Source organism: Myotis brandtii, unplaced genomic scaffold (assembly GCF_000412655.1).
Source record: "Myotis brandtii unplaced genomic scaffold, ASM41265v1 scaffold456, whole genome shotgun sequence".
NCBI classification, from domain to species: Eukaryota; Metazoa; Chordata; class Mammalia; order Chiroptera; family Vespertilionidae; genus Myotis; species Myotis brandtii.
In genome coordinates this window covers 5,307,678-5,321,156 of record NW_005367431.1, presented here as the reverse complement: position 1 = coordinate 5,321,156, position 13,479 = coordinate 5,307,678, and the positions used below count along the sequence as shown (strand labels likewise).

Genomic DNA, 13,479 nt, shown 5'->3' with positions numbered 1-13,479 from the left:
GGTTTTGGGCAAGTTTCCTAGTGTTTAATTGCTTTCTCATAGGCAATTACTTTGTAAAACAAGGACAGTGTAACTCCTTAAAACCTTACACACACAAGAAAGCCCCAATATTTTTTGGCTCCTAGACCAGTTTATTTCTCTCTAGAATTCAGAGATGTGATCCAAAAAAACTTCACATAGGCCTTTTACTTAACAAACTACGCTAGCAATTATCAATGAAATGAATTTACATGCCTTGCTTTTTATTCCAAACAACAACAAAAAATCCCATCTTTAATATAAGGGTGAAACAAAGGTTAGGAATACATAAACATAAAGCACTAAACATTAACAATGTTGGAAGAAGGGGCAGAGGATGAAAACCCTAGAAAGAACCTTTCCGAAGAACCTTTCCATCTTAGAGATGCCAATAGTTGAATGAAGACAAAAAGGTTGCTTTTACTTTTTTTATCAATGAAAACAGTTTATTTCCTGGGATTCCTAAAGGCTTTAATAGACCTCCTGGCAAAACGCCATTAGATTATTCCTGAGCTACCTTACTCTGTTGTCCCAAGTCACAGCTCCCCTATTTCAAAATATCTCAGGGATTTTGTAAACGAGAATATGATCAAAATGCAATATAATATTGAAATTTGGGAAACCAGCCTGGAAAAAGTGTGTCACAACAGCTGTGAGAGCTTGGGTTACATTTAACCTCTTCCATTAAGAAGAGTCACAAAATACTTTTTGCAATTAAACCTATCTTATAAATCTATTAAATCTCCCCTCTCAGTGAACCTTAGATCCCCTTAAAAGTTTAAGCTATAAAAAAAATTGCCCATTTGGAAAAAAAAAAAGTGCAGTGCAAAACTGTGACAAAGATGAACTAAATGAAAAATCATGGACTCTAATCTGCCATTTTCTATGTATCTTAGCCAAGTTCAAAATTAACAATAAAAATAACCTCCAGTTCAGGATTGAAAAACATACATTAACCTCCAGTTCATACCTCCCCTTAATATGTGTATTCTGCTATATTTTCGAAATCTTTACAAATCCATATTCTTAGATGAATAATTTTAAGTTTAAATGTGGCAGAAACATGACAAAAATATGAGTGATGGAATCAATATATAGGCAAATAGCCCTCATACCCTAGTAAGGAACTAAGGAATCCAAAACATTTTGTGATACTATAAAAGTTATTTATTCACTATACACAGAACATGTCCCCTACAAAATGTACATGTCAATCACTAAAAAGTATAACTTGGTGAACATTTTCAGTTACAGAACATACTAAATCAGTTGGGATAACAGCTGTCTGCCTCAAAATAATCTAATTATAGCACCCAGTGTCCTGTATATCTAATGCAAAATGAAATACTTTTGGGGGGATTATTTCCTAATGTGTGTTTGAGGAGTCAGTTAACAATTTAATATAATTCTAGTATATTACAGTCACTGCACAATAAATCAGTTTATTACAGATCAAAACATCATTTTTTCATTATTTGTATTAACGGGATGCAAACAAAAATACCAGATACTTTTTAATGGCAGGTAACCACAAAATTACTTATCTTTGATAGTATACTGGGTTTTATAATTACATTAGGATAATGGTGTAAAATATTGTCAAACAATACACCTCAAAACAATGAGGCCATACTGTAATGTTATTCACTAGATTGTGCTCAGACCTTTATTGAATAAGTGAATTTTAAATCTATTTTCCTCCCAATTATCCAATACAATTTTTGCTTATAGTAAGGGCTCAGTAAATGTTTGCTGAATATGCTAAGAAAGAGGTGAGAAGAGATGTGGAACCTCTTAACTGGATGTCAAGTATTATAATTAGAATTTACCTGGGAATAGTGTTTAAGGAAGATGTAAACTGCACATGGCATACAGGTAAATAAACTCAGATGCCAACAAAGCAAACCATTAAACAGTAAAACGCTGGCACTGGAACAAAGGCAATATTTGCCAATAGCAAAAACGTATCTGACTTTAAGTGATAACCAAGAAAAAGTTTATATTGGACCATGCCTTTTCTCACCCAATTTAGTTTCAGACAGATCAAAAGAAGCACTGTAGGAGACTTAAGGCTGTCTACTGTGATATTCAGACATCCTAGTTTCCAGTAATTTATTATGGACCTGTTATCCATGAATCAATATAAACCTATTCAGATTTAGGGATTAGTTTCCACAAGTACAAAGGTGAATTTCCTTTTATTTGTCCTAAAATGCTTACTTTCAAACTTGAAGGGACTTCAATTATTCCATGTAGTTTCAATAACATTCTTTTATCTTTTCAGACCAGAGTCAAAATATTCACACAGTATTCATACTGCAGCACCTTCCACCCACCCTTTGGTCGCTTGAACTGCCCTTCTTTGGTTCTCTTTCCGCTTTCTCAGATCTTTCTTGAAGTGCAGTAAGCAGAACTGTACTGGGAATTCCAGCTGCAGTTTGGTCTTAAATAAAAGAAGGATGTTTGTCAGTTTGGTTTTCTGTATTCTTCTCTGTGGTACACAGGATTTTGTTAGTTGAACTGGAGTAGCAGCTTACTGGGCCAGATTTTCAAGAGAATAGTACAATAGTTCCCAGGGTTATACCTTAATAGCTCATACACTATGTAGCACACCTTTTCTTTCTCACTGAGGCATTATCTGTCATTTCTCTTCTTGCTTATTTGGCTTAAAACAAAATGTAAAAAGGGAGGTGAAGTGTCATCCCTCACTTGAGTCTTGATGTTTTAATATATTAATAATAGCTCATACACTATGTAGCACACCTTTTCTTTCTCACTGAGGCATTATCTGTCATTTCTCTTCTTATTTGGCTTAAAACAAAATGTAAAAAGGGAGGTGAAGTGTCATCCCTCACTTGAGTCTTGATGTTTTAATATATTAAGCACAGTGCCAGACACACAGTAGGTACTCAGTAATTGTGTAACTCAAGTATGTATCCCAAAATTAAAGCACTGTGTAAGGATCCTCATCAGTATCAGTAGGATCCTAACTATCATGGGTTCAACTATAATATAGTCCTTTTGAAGCTGTTAGATACCTTATTTAAGAAATAACATAGATGAGTCTAAAAATAAGAGACACAAGTAAAAAAATGAAAATATAAGGTCTTTTAATTCTAGAGAGACTGAGAATCATATCCTCAATCTACTTTTCTCAAATTGTAGTCCATTAAAAAAAGAAAACAAACAAAAAAATAACCATCCAACCATGAGGACCAGGTCTGGACTCAATAATCTGGCCCTGTCTTTGTGCCTCAATTTCACTATCTGTGATATGGGGAAAATAAAAGTATCTTTCTAATAGGGTTTTGTGAAGAGTAAAGGAGCTAACACATAAAAAACTTTTAGAACAGTGTCTGGCACATCATAAATACTCAATAACTATCAGCTATAATTGTTGCCATTATTTAGTAGATGGAATTCAAACATCTAAACCAGCTCCCCAAAATAGTTACCACGTATTAATTGCTCATCAAATTCAATGCAAAAGCATTTTAAACCATGCCATAAACAAGATCTAACATATCCTGTTTAGAACTGGGGAGAGCAGAATTATTGGTCTACCCAATTAAACTTATAATTAGCTGACCAAATTTCACTTTAATGCATATCTTAACACTACTAATAACCTCTAAGTTATTTAACCCAAGGGGCTTTGACATTACCTAAGGAATTTTTAAGTACCATGTAAAAGATGTACCTTACTGGTAAGTTCTATTCATTTCCAAAATAAAAGTTAGCTGTGCCTAGAGCAACACTGATTAAAACTATTCCTCAATCTACAAAAGATTGTTTCCATTGTTATTTTAGGATCTCATTAAAAACTATAATAATTCCAGTTAATCATTATTTCCTTCATTTTTGTTTTTATTATAGCATGTTTGCTTCATTTACAGCAAGCAGAAAATAAACTGGGTCTTATTTTGATCCAAACATTGATGTTTTAAAGGTTGTACACAATATTAGTTAAAAAGAACATATAAAAATACCTTTTTAGAAGCTTCTATAAGAAAGAAAATACAGTTTAACCCCACAACTTTCCTCTTTGCTAGAACTGCAAACTACTGCTACAGTTTTAAATAGACTTTTTGTTGTTTAAACTATACATCCAGGAAAATCTAAAAAATTAAAGAAACGTGCATATAAATGATTGCATAGCAGAACATGAACATTAACTGCAAAACAGTAAAGAAATGAGTTAGAAATACTATCAAATATACAAAGGTTCTAGAATCAACCCTTTAAACACATTCCACAAACAGTATTTAAAAACCACCTTTTGTTCTTTACAGGCAAGGCCTAGATTACTAAAAGCAAAATTGAAAAAAGCAATCCTCTAAAAGGAGTCGTTTTCCCACAATATTTCTTATAACCTGGCAAGCAAGCAATCTAAAAATTTTAAAGATGCTAGCTTTTATTCTGAAATGAGAGTGGACACATCAAGTAACTTTTATTGTCCCTAAAACGATCTCTCAGAGAAATGCTAGAAATTATAAATGGTTAAGGGAATTTTTTCCTCATTTTTAGTCAGGTACTACATCAATAATCAAAGACTCAAAGATGTGACTTGTACTTAAAGTCAATTCTTTTTCATGGCACCACAGAATCACCTAGAATGGGAGTGTTGTCTTTCAATTTGCCTCACATTAAATAAACAGATGTGAAGAACAAGCCTCCTTCATAAAGAGGTAGGCAAATTTTGATACAAATGCACATACACCTAGTGCTATAAGCATCAAAATTCAGTTCTTTTACACTATGTACACAAACTTCCGGTGAAACAATTTACTTGCTTTTAACAGCAGCAAAAACTAAGCTATTATGGTCAACAATGTTCTTTTAAGTTTAGAGTAACTTAACTACATTAGAGCATCATTTCCACCTCAAATTTGTCATCATTGACCTGTTCAAATTTTAAGGTGAGTTTTTCTGATGTTTGTATATTTCAAATCTTCTTAGAAACCAGAAAAAAAGCAGTGAAGGCTCCATGTTTCAATAAAACACTCAATCTCCCTGGAAATGCTACTTAACCCATTGCATCATTCCCTAAGAAAGTGGGGTTAAGAAAAGAACTACTCCACACTGTGTCATAAATTAACTATTTTCACGGGCCTAGACATCTTAACAAGACAAAAAGGTCCACCCTGAACCTAAATGTGTCTGATCACTCAGTGTACTGTGGCTACAACTTCACTTTTGTATCATTCTATCTTATTAGCAAGCTATATTTCTAGGTTAACAGGTCTACCAAATATGGATATAAGAGTTTATTTTTAATAAGACAATGTTGCAAATTATGGTCAACCAACATCTTTTCACCAATACTTCAAGCATAAAAAATGAGAATCTTTACAAAAATATACAGAGACACCACAAATTGGTAGCTGCCCATAACATTAAACAAACTGGACTCTTAAGAGTGGCTTCTCAACAGCATATCACTTTAATTATAACCATTGCCTGGTACAGGGAAAACTGACAAATGTTTTGTAAGCATCATTGCAACATTGTATTCCTGATAATTTAAGTAAACCAAACTATGAGTAAATGAATGATACATGCCTAAAAATATCATGGTTTATACTATCAGTGGCCACTGGACTTGGGACTAGTCCAAGACCTTGATCTAGATTTTGACCTAGACCTAGACTGTGATCTTGACTGAGATTTGGATCTAGGTGGTTCTTTTTTCCTTGGTTCCTTTTCATATCTTGAGCCAGACTTATAATGTGTTTTGGAATCTGTTTTAGAGGTGCCTCTAGTTTTGGTGTGAGATGCAGACCTAGAACGTGATTTAGCCTTCATTTCTTTCTTGGGCTGGGACTTGGACCGTGATCTTGAATTGGATTTAGATCTTGAAAAAGATCGATTTCGGTGTTTGAATCTTTCAAAACAGAGGAGAGATACAATTAGAGTAAAAATTAGATTCTATATTAATCAAATTTATTATTTTTAGAGCAAAAGTTCACTCTGAAATTGAAAAAATGTATAAGTCTCTTTCAAAGCAAAGTTATTTACCTATCATTGTCGGAATGGCTTCTGCTACGCCGTGGTCTTCCGGTCGGTCTACTGCTAAAAAGTACACCAGAAAAAGCAAACAGTGACAAATGTCTATTTACAGTCTTATAAAGTTTCTAATTAAAAAAGTGAACCATAAAACTTTTAAAATGAAACACTAAAATATTTTTAGTCTTAACAAAGCATACAATGTATATAATTAAAAGTACACAAAAATTTAAAAAAATTTAAAGCTAACAAACATAAATCTTTCTTGATAGATCACTGTGCTACATCACACTTACTTTCTAGGACTATAGGATCTTCTATAGTTGTAATCAAAGGACCGACTTCTTGATCTCCTTCTTTCATAACTTCGGCTTCTAGAACGCCTGTATCTGTCATAATCATCATAACGTGAAGAACTGTATACATTCCTCCCTTCCTTGGCTTTCATCTGATTTGGAGCTATGAAATACACAGAACAGAAATACTTAGAAATATATAAATGACTTTTGAACTAAATGCTATTTTGGAATCATCGCACCCTGACTTTCATTCATTAAGAATACAATTAACAATGATAAAATACTTACTGGTAACCTATGAACAATGTGTGTCAAAATGCAGTAATAGCCCTAGCCAGTTTGGCTCAGTGGATAGAGCGTTGGCCCGTGGGCTGAAGGGTCCCAGGTTGTAGGCTCCATCCCCAGTAGGGGGCGTGCAGGAGGCAGCCCATCAATGATTTTCTATCATTGATGTTTCTCTCTCTCCCTCCCTTCCTCCAAAATCAATTTAAAAAATATTTTAAAAAAGGCAGTAATATATTGTCATACAATTTTAAGAGGCCACAACAAAGAAAAGCATGAGAGCTAACATTTACTGAATGCCTTAGACACACCCACACCCCTAGACAGCCCTCAATATTTATGTTACCTCATTCAATTCTAAGAAGCAGGTATTTTACATATGTATGTATGCATAAATAACATAGTGAACACCCAGGAACCCATCATCCGACCCAAGACTTAGAGATTACCAATAGCTTATGTTTACCTAAGCACTCCTCCTCTCTTCATCAGCTATTTTAATCACTATATTTTTATATCTTGTCCAAGGTATCAATGGTTGAGACAGAATTCAAACCCAGGTCTATCTGATTTCAAAGCCTGTACTCCTGCCTCCATTAGCACAGTTAACATCTGCATACTAATAAAAACCACTAATATAAAATCTATTCTAGGTTTAATCTATATAGCCTTTCCCAGTCTAATTCATAGCTATATACACTCACATAATCACCCAATTATGTTTTATAAGGCAGAAAAATAGCTCAAGAGACCCAAAATTTTCTGAATTTTATCCTTCAATTTCACTCCCAGTATATTAAACATGCCACAGCTGATAGCATCAATGTACTTAAGAGTCCAAACATAATTCAGGCATTCCTATCTCTACATTACCTTATGTCTACCCCAAAACTTTGTAATACATCTAAAAATATGACGAAACAAAGTATTGAAGATATTCTATCTCAGCGGTTCTCAACCTGTGGGTCGCGACCCCTTTGGGGGTCGAACGACCCTTTCACAGGGGTCGTCTAAGACCATCGGAAAACACATATATAATTACATATTGTTTTTGTGATTAATCACTATGCTTTAATTATGTTCAATTTGTAACAATGAAATTGGGGGTCACCACAACATGAGGAACTGTATTAAAGGGTCGCGGCATTAGGAAGGTTGAGAACCACTGTTCTATCTTTTCAAATGATGCTTTATAAACGTATCAGGCATAAGGGTACTTACTCTTCCGATCTCCCTGTGCAAACTGTATTTCAATTTGGCGACCACAAATCCATTTTCGGTCCAAATTATGTAAAGCATCTTCGGCATCACGAACATCTTCAAATGTGCTAAATGTTAAGGGGCTTGGGAAATTTTGCGAACTTTGATAATGAGTGAAAGTTCACTTGGAAAATCTTGAAAAATTCACAAAATTATTAATCTCTCATTATTGCTTTAGAACATCTATCAGACCCCTCACTAGCTGGCTGAATCAGCTATAAATACTTCACAATATTAAAGCACTTGTGAATTTCCAAGGCATACAATTGAAAACACATGTGAAAAAATAGTCAAACTATTATTGAAATAAATTATAGCTGAAATAACCAAATAATCCTATCAAAAAACTTTCCTGTTTTAAGAATTAACTTTACAAAATAAGACAAAAAGAAAAACAAGTGTCAGTTCTGTTGTATGTTAAGACAAAAATCCCTTAAAAAATAAAACCAAAACTGTTTTTCCTATTTTTATTTCAAATGAAAAAAAGAAAATGCCAATAGTTCTTGTGTAAGCAAGCAGAATGAATATACCTCACCTACGAGAGGAAAGCATTAACCTTAAATTTTGCTGTTTTTTCTCAGACATATCTAACACTATTGCTTAATGTAGTAGTCTTCCTTTATACCACACAGGGAAGAATGGTAACTAGCCACTTGCAATAATATAATCAAAAACAGAATCAAGCAATACTCAAGATATCACTGTACCAAACGTGTATTACAGCCATGCACAGACACGCATGCTCTCAAGAAATAACTGACCATTTCTATAAAGATTCCTGGACTGAAAAGCCGTAACATCAATGATACTAACACAGCATCCAACCAAGAAGTGAGTTTGGGACTACCTTTAACCTGAGAATTTTGATATTATCTAGCAACATAAAGCAGGAACTCTTGGTCCCCGTTTTGTTTTTTTAATATATATTTATTAATTTCAGAAAGGAAGGGAGAGGGAGAGACACATCAATGATGAGTACCTTGCATAGGCTGCCTCTTGCACACCCCACATTGGGGATGGAGCCCTCAACCCGGGCGTATGCCTGACTAGGAATCGAACCATGACTTCCTGGTTCATACGTAGATGCTCAGCCCTGAGCCATGCCAACTGGGCTCTTGGTCCCTGGTTTTTACCTCAGAGGCTAAGTTGCCTTGTTCTCTCAATGTCAGCAATACCACAAACTCTTGGCTTTTCAGTTATTCTGTCTAAATTTAGTGCCTTTCCTAAAACCACCATTCTAATGGAAGCCAAGCACATATTCAGAATAGTACTTGATGTAAAAGCTTTGGAAAGGGAGCTAGTTAGGTTTGAGTGTGGATTTTCATTCTATCCTAAGGCACGATTTAAACTTGCCTATTTTTCTATTTCTTAAATTTGAGATATTTTTGAGAGCAGAGTGAAAACTACTCCAAGTGACACTTTCCCTCCCTCTCCCCCTTCAAGACTGACACTGATATTCTTTTTTCCCAGAGACTAAAAGGTTGGCCTCACTAGATTTCCTATTTTTTTGTTCTGAAATAAATTAAGGACCATGTGGGTTCCCAGCTCCCCTTTCCTGAGGACATTATATATGAGTTAATGTAGAGGGAGAGGTTATCCCAAGTCCAAAATCATAGGACCTTCAATATGACAAGACAAAGACTGATTGGGAATTTAATACTGTAACAGATCAGCCTTCAAGGTTAATGCAGTTGGGTTCTAAAATAATTAAAAGAAATAGGTTCACTTAATGGGTATACTAATTTATTTGTTACTTCAAGCAACAGAATGTAATAAACTTTTAAGGGACTTAGATCAAGAGGTGTAAAAATTATTAATGAGACCAAATCATCCGTTTTAGCTATCCTCAAAACCAGAATCCTGGATTGGATGAACAAATGGCAAGGTTCTACTTTACCTTTAAGAGAAGGCAAGTGGCCACAGAAGGGGCAGCCAAATATCATGCCGATGACACAGATGGAGAAATTGCTACTCAGTCTTCTTAAAAAAACTACTTTAAGAGCATAGAAAAGACTATCCTATATAATAAAAGGCCAATATGCAAATCAACTGAATGGCAGAACAACCAGTTGCCATAACATGCACTGACCACCAGAGGGCAGACGCTCAACGTAGGAGCTTCCCCCTGGTGGTCAGTACCGGGAATCTCTCCTGCCTCTGTGGGGAGTGGGCCTAAACTGGCAGTCAGACATCCCCTTAGAGCTCTGGGACTGCGAGAGGGTGCAGGCCAGGCTGAGGGACTCTCCCCAAGTGCATGAATTTCGTGCACTGGGCCTCTAGTATGTGTATAAAAAAAGGCAATTTTTCTTTAGATGACAACTCTTTCTGTCTCAAGTATCACATACTCTTGAGTCAAACTACTGCTGATCCTGGGTCACAGGCCACTCTAAAACCAGGTCAACATTGTAAGCCAGAATGCATTGCTACTTAAAAAAAAAAAAGTCAAATCAGACATCTTTTATTCTCTTTGTAATACAGCTTTGCAACAAACTGCCACAACTGTCCTTGATCACTGGCCCTGTGGGAGTAGCAACTTTCCACATTTGCTCATTAAGTCTCACTAGGATTCCACTGTTTCTTCTTTTTAAATAATTTTTTTCCATTATTTATTGATTGATTTCAGAGAGGAAGGGAGAGATAGAAACATCAATGAGAATCATTGATCAGTTGCCTCCTGCATGCCCTCCCATTGCGGATCAAGCCTGCAACTCAGGCATATGCCCTTATCCGGAATCAAAACTGGGACCCTTCAGTCCACAAGCCTACACTCTATCACTGAGCCAAACCGGCTAGGGCTCTGCTAAGTTTCAAGAGACTTACTGAACTTAAGCAATAAGAAATAAATTTCCCTAGCCTGAAGTACACAGCCCAAACCTGTCTCAGAGAGATGATCTCAGTGAAGTAATGTCACTGTGAAACTCTGGGCGAGGGAATGATTTCCAAAGGCCTTTTCCAATCTATTCAGAGCCAACCAATCATAAGTGCTAAAGCAGTGCATGGTCAGCAGGAATAACAGACCCAAGTTCCAGAAGTTAGGAAGATGTGTGTGCCCCACAGCAGCCACTTAAAAATCTATAGACAGGTAGTTTCTACAGATCTGACCCTGCAATACAACCAGAAGCGTTTCTAAGTAGTTCCCAGTGCATGCATCTCTCTTCTTTTAAGCATAAGCATGGCTCTGTGGAGTCAGATTGACCAGAGAACCTCATGCTACTCCTCTAAAGGGCACTGCCTACTATCCTATGGCATCTGACCACCTGGTCCAAAACAGAAATATGCTAAATTGTATGCTTAAAACATTACATCCTGGTACACTTTAACTTGCAAAGCTAAGAAAGTGCATTATATAAGACCACAATCACAACATCAAAGGCCCACATAAATCAAGTTACAGGTTTTGTCCCTAGACCAAACCAGAATAATTTTGAAAATTAACTGCTTACAAAACATGAAGGGAAGAAAAAAAAAGGAAAATAGTTGTTCTGTAGGATACATCAGGTATGATTCCTTTAATCTTGGCCATCATTCAACTTCATCTTGACCTTTAACTCTTTAAGTGCTTGTCAGAAGGACTTGTCATGAGATGCTTGGCCAAATATGACAGATGGCTTTATCTTTAACTTTGAAAAACAACCTTTTCCCCCTTTTGTAGATAAAGCGAGGCTTTGTCTCCCATTAGGCTTGTCCTTCTTCCAGCTTTTCTTTACTTTTTCTTTTCCCAAACTCTCCCTTCTCTTCAAGCCTGATCCTTAAGAGGTCTTTGGCTTGTCTACTTGCCTTAAGTGTTGAACTCTACTCTAAAGGTTCTTTCATGCTTTCTCTTTGGGGTCGCCATAACTGTACAGCTTTACATTCTCTGAGGTAACAACAGAGGACAGCAAATTAGGGGACAATATTAAAGAGTTTACCTCATTGTTATACAATTTGTTTCGATCAAGTGATTCAAATTAACAAACAAGAATACCAAACTTTTCATTGCTAAGCACAAGAACATATTAACTTTTAATTTGACTTACATTAAAGGTGGTAGAAATCAGTGTATTCAAATTAAGTCACATGCTATAATCATTGATTTGAGTTTCAGCAGCATACAGGGGAATTTAAATGTCTTACTATTTTGTATTAACTTAAACAGAGCAATGTGAGTTAGAATTAATTTTTAAAAATGGGAAGACATAGACATTTATTAAAGGACAAAAGTAAACTACTTTTTAGATGTTACCTCTTACATAAACTTGAATTTCAAACTTCAACACCCCTCACTAATCAGCCTTCTGAAGAAAGGATATTGAACATAAGCAAATCCTCTTGGACGGCGAGTGTAGAAATCAAGTGGAACATACACATCAACTATAGGACCATAACGACCAAATTCACGTCGTAAATCTTCAGACCTAAAACATCATAAAAAGACCCCAAATTTTTATGTTCACTTCCTTAAAAAGACTTTCTTTGTAAGAAACAGGTATCTTTTTTTAATATCTCAGTTAATGAAAAGGACTGTCTGTGTCCCTGGGTGACCTGAAACAGACAAGCTTTCTAAATCTCAATATTAAGAGCCAATTTTAAGAACATACAAAAAAGATACATAGAGGCAATGTATCTTTCTGATAAAGGGAGGCTGGAATCCAAGATTTAGGAAGATAAAAAATGGAGTTTATGATAAAATCCTTACTGTTTTACAATACCAGGAAAACAGACATTTAAGGGTACTTGACCACAATTTATCTCTATTGTTTATCCACATCCTTCATTTTTCACAAAAGGCATAGTAGCATTAGGTTGTATGTAGGTACTGCTAACGTGTTTAACAGTTTTAAGTCAACTCTACACTCTGAATAATGCCAAACACACATATTCACCCTAAAATTTTAGCGACATGTTAAACAGTTCGAAAGTAATGTTACAAATACATATAACTCCTTAAAAATGTCAAATGACAAAGGGGAAGTTTTTCTAGAACGCTAATCACTACTGCTTACTTTCCCTACTTAAAATCAGAACAGAAAAATGTAGATTACACAAAGATAGCAAAAATATTTTATTGGGGGGGGAGGGGAAGAGTAGAGGGATTATTTGTGAAATATAAACTCTCATTTTGTGATAAGATCTCTTTCAAAAAATTCTAACGGCAACTCCAAGCAATTAAGGGAATTGTGAGAACAAAGGCAGGTTCTGGACTAATCCAATTTAGTAATCAGCGTCCTCCCGGTAGAGGCTCCTTAAAGCCCTATTTTCCAAGGGCGACCAGTATTTCCGGGAAATGGGAAGAACGAGTTCGTACCGTTTAACTGAAAAAATGTGATGTTCCAAATCTCAACAATATTCCCTTTCTTTAAAGGTCTCCATTTTAAATACCACAAATATAAAAACAAAAAAAGGGGTATCAAATGCTTCGCCGCACTCCCCTCCCCCGATCCGTTATTTCGCCGCAAAATTTTTTTAATAAAAAAAAAAAGAAAAAGATCCCTGGCCGAGGGGGGCGTGCACCTCAAAGAATGTGAACTTCAATGGGGAGCGGATGTTGGCCGCGGCAGGGGGTGGAAGCAGGCGAGGAAGCCAGGAGAAAGGGGCCCCGGGCCGCCGGGGGGTGGGGGGGGAGGGGACTGAAACC

The 13,479-nt window shown here is 35.8% G+C and overlaps 1 protein-coding gene across 8 annotated transcripts in view; it reads right to left on the bottom strand.

Annotated features, from left to right (window-relative positions):
• Positions 1-13,479, bottom strand: part of SRSF10 (serine/arginine-rich splicing factor 10) — a 14,080-nt gene continuing 601 nt past the window's right edge. Inside the window, exons 2-7 of one of the 8 annotated variants that reach the window (XM_014546904.1) lie at positions 12,155-12,259; positions 7,827-7,930; positions 6,321-6,483; positions 6,037-6,090; positions 5,801-5,902; positions 1-2,461 (exon numbers count right to left, since the gene is read on the bottom strand). In XM_014546904.1, coding sequence (XP_014402390.1) covers positions 2,401-2,461; positions 5,801-5,902; positions 6,037-6,090; positions 6,321-6,483; positions 7,827-7,930; positions 12,155-12,259 — 589 coding nt within the window. In that variant the 3' untranslated portion in view covers positions 1-2,400. Of the gene's footprint in view, positions 2,462-3,867; positions 5,903-6,036; positions 6,091-6,320; positions 6,484-7,826; positions 7,931-12,154; positions 12,260-13,479 lie in introns of those variants that run through there. The other 7 variants (XM_014546905.1, XM_005875203.2, XM_005875202.2 and 4 more) reach the window with 7 other exon arrangements.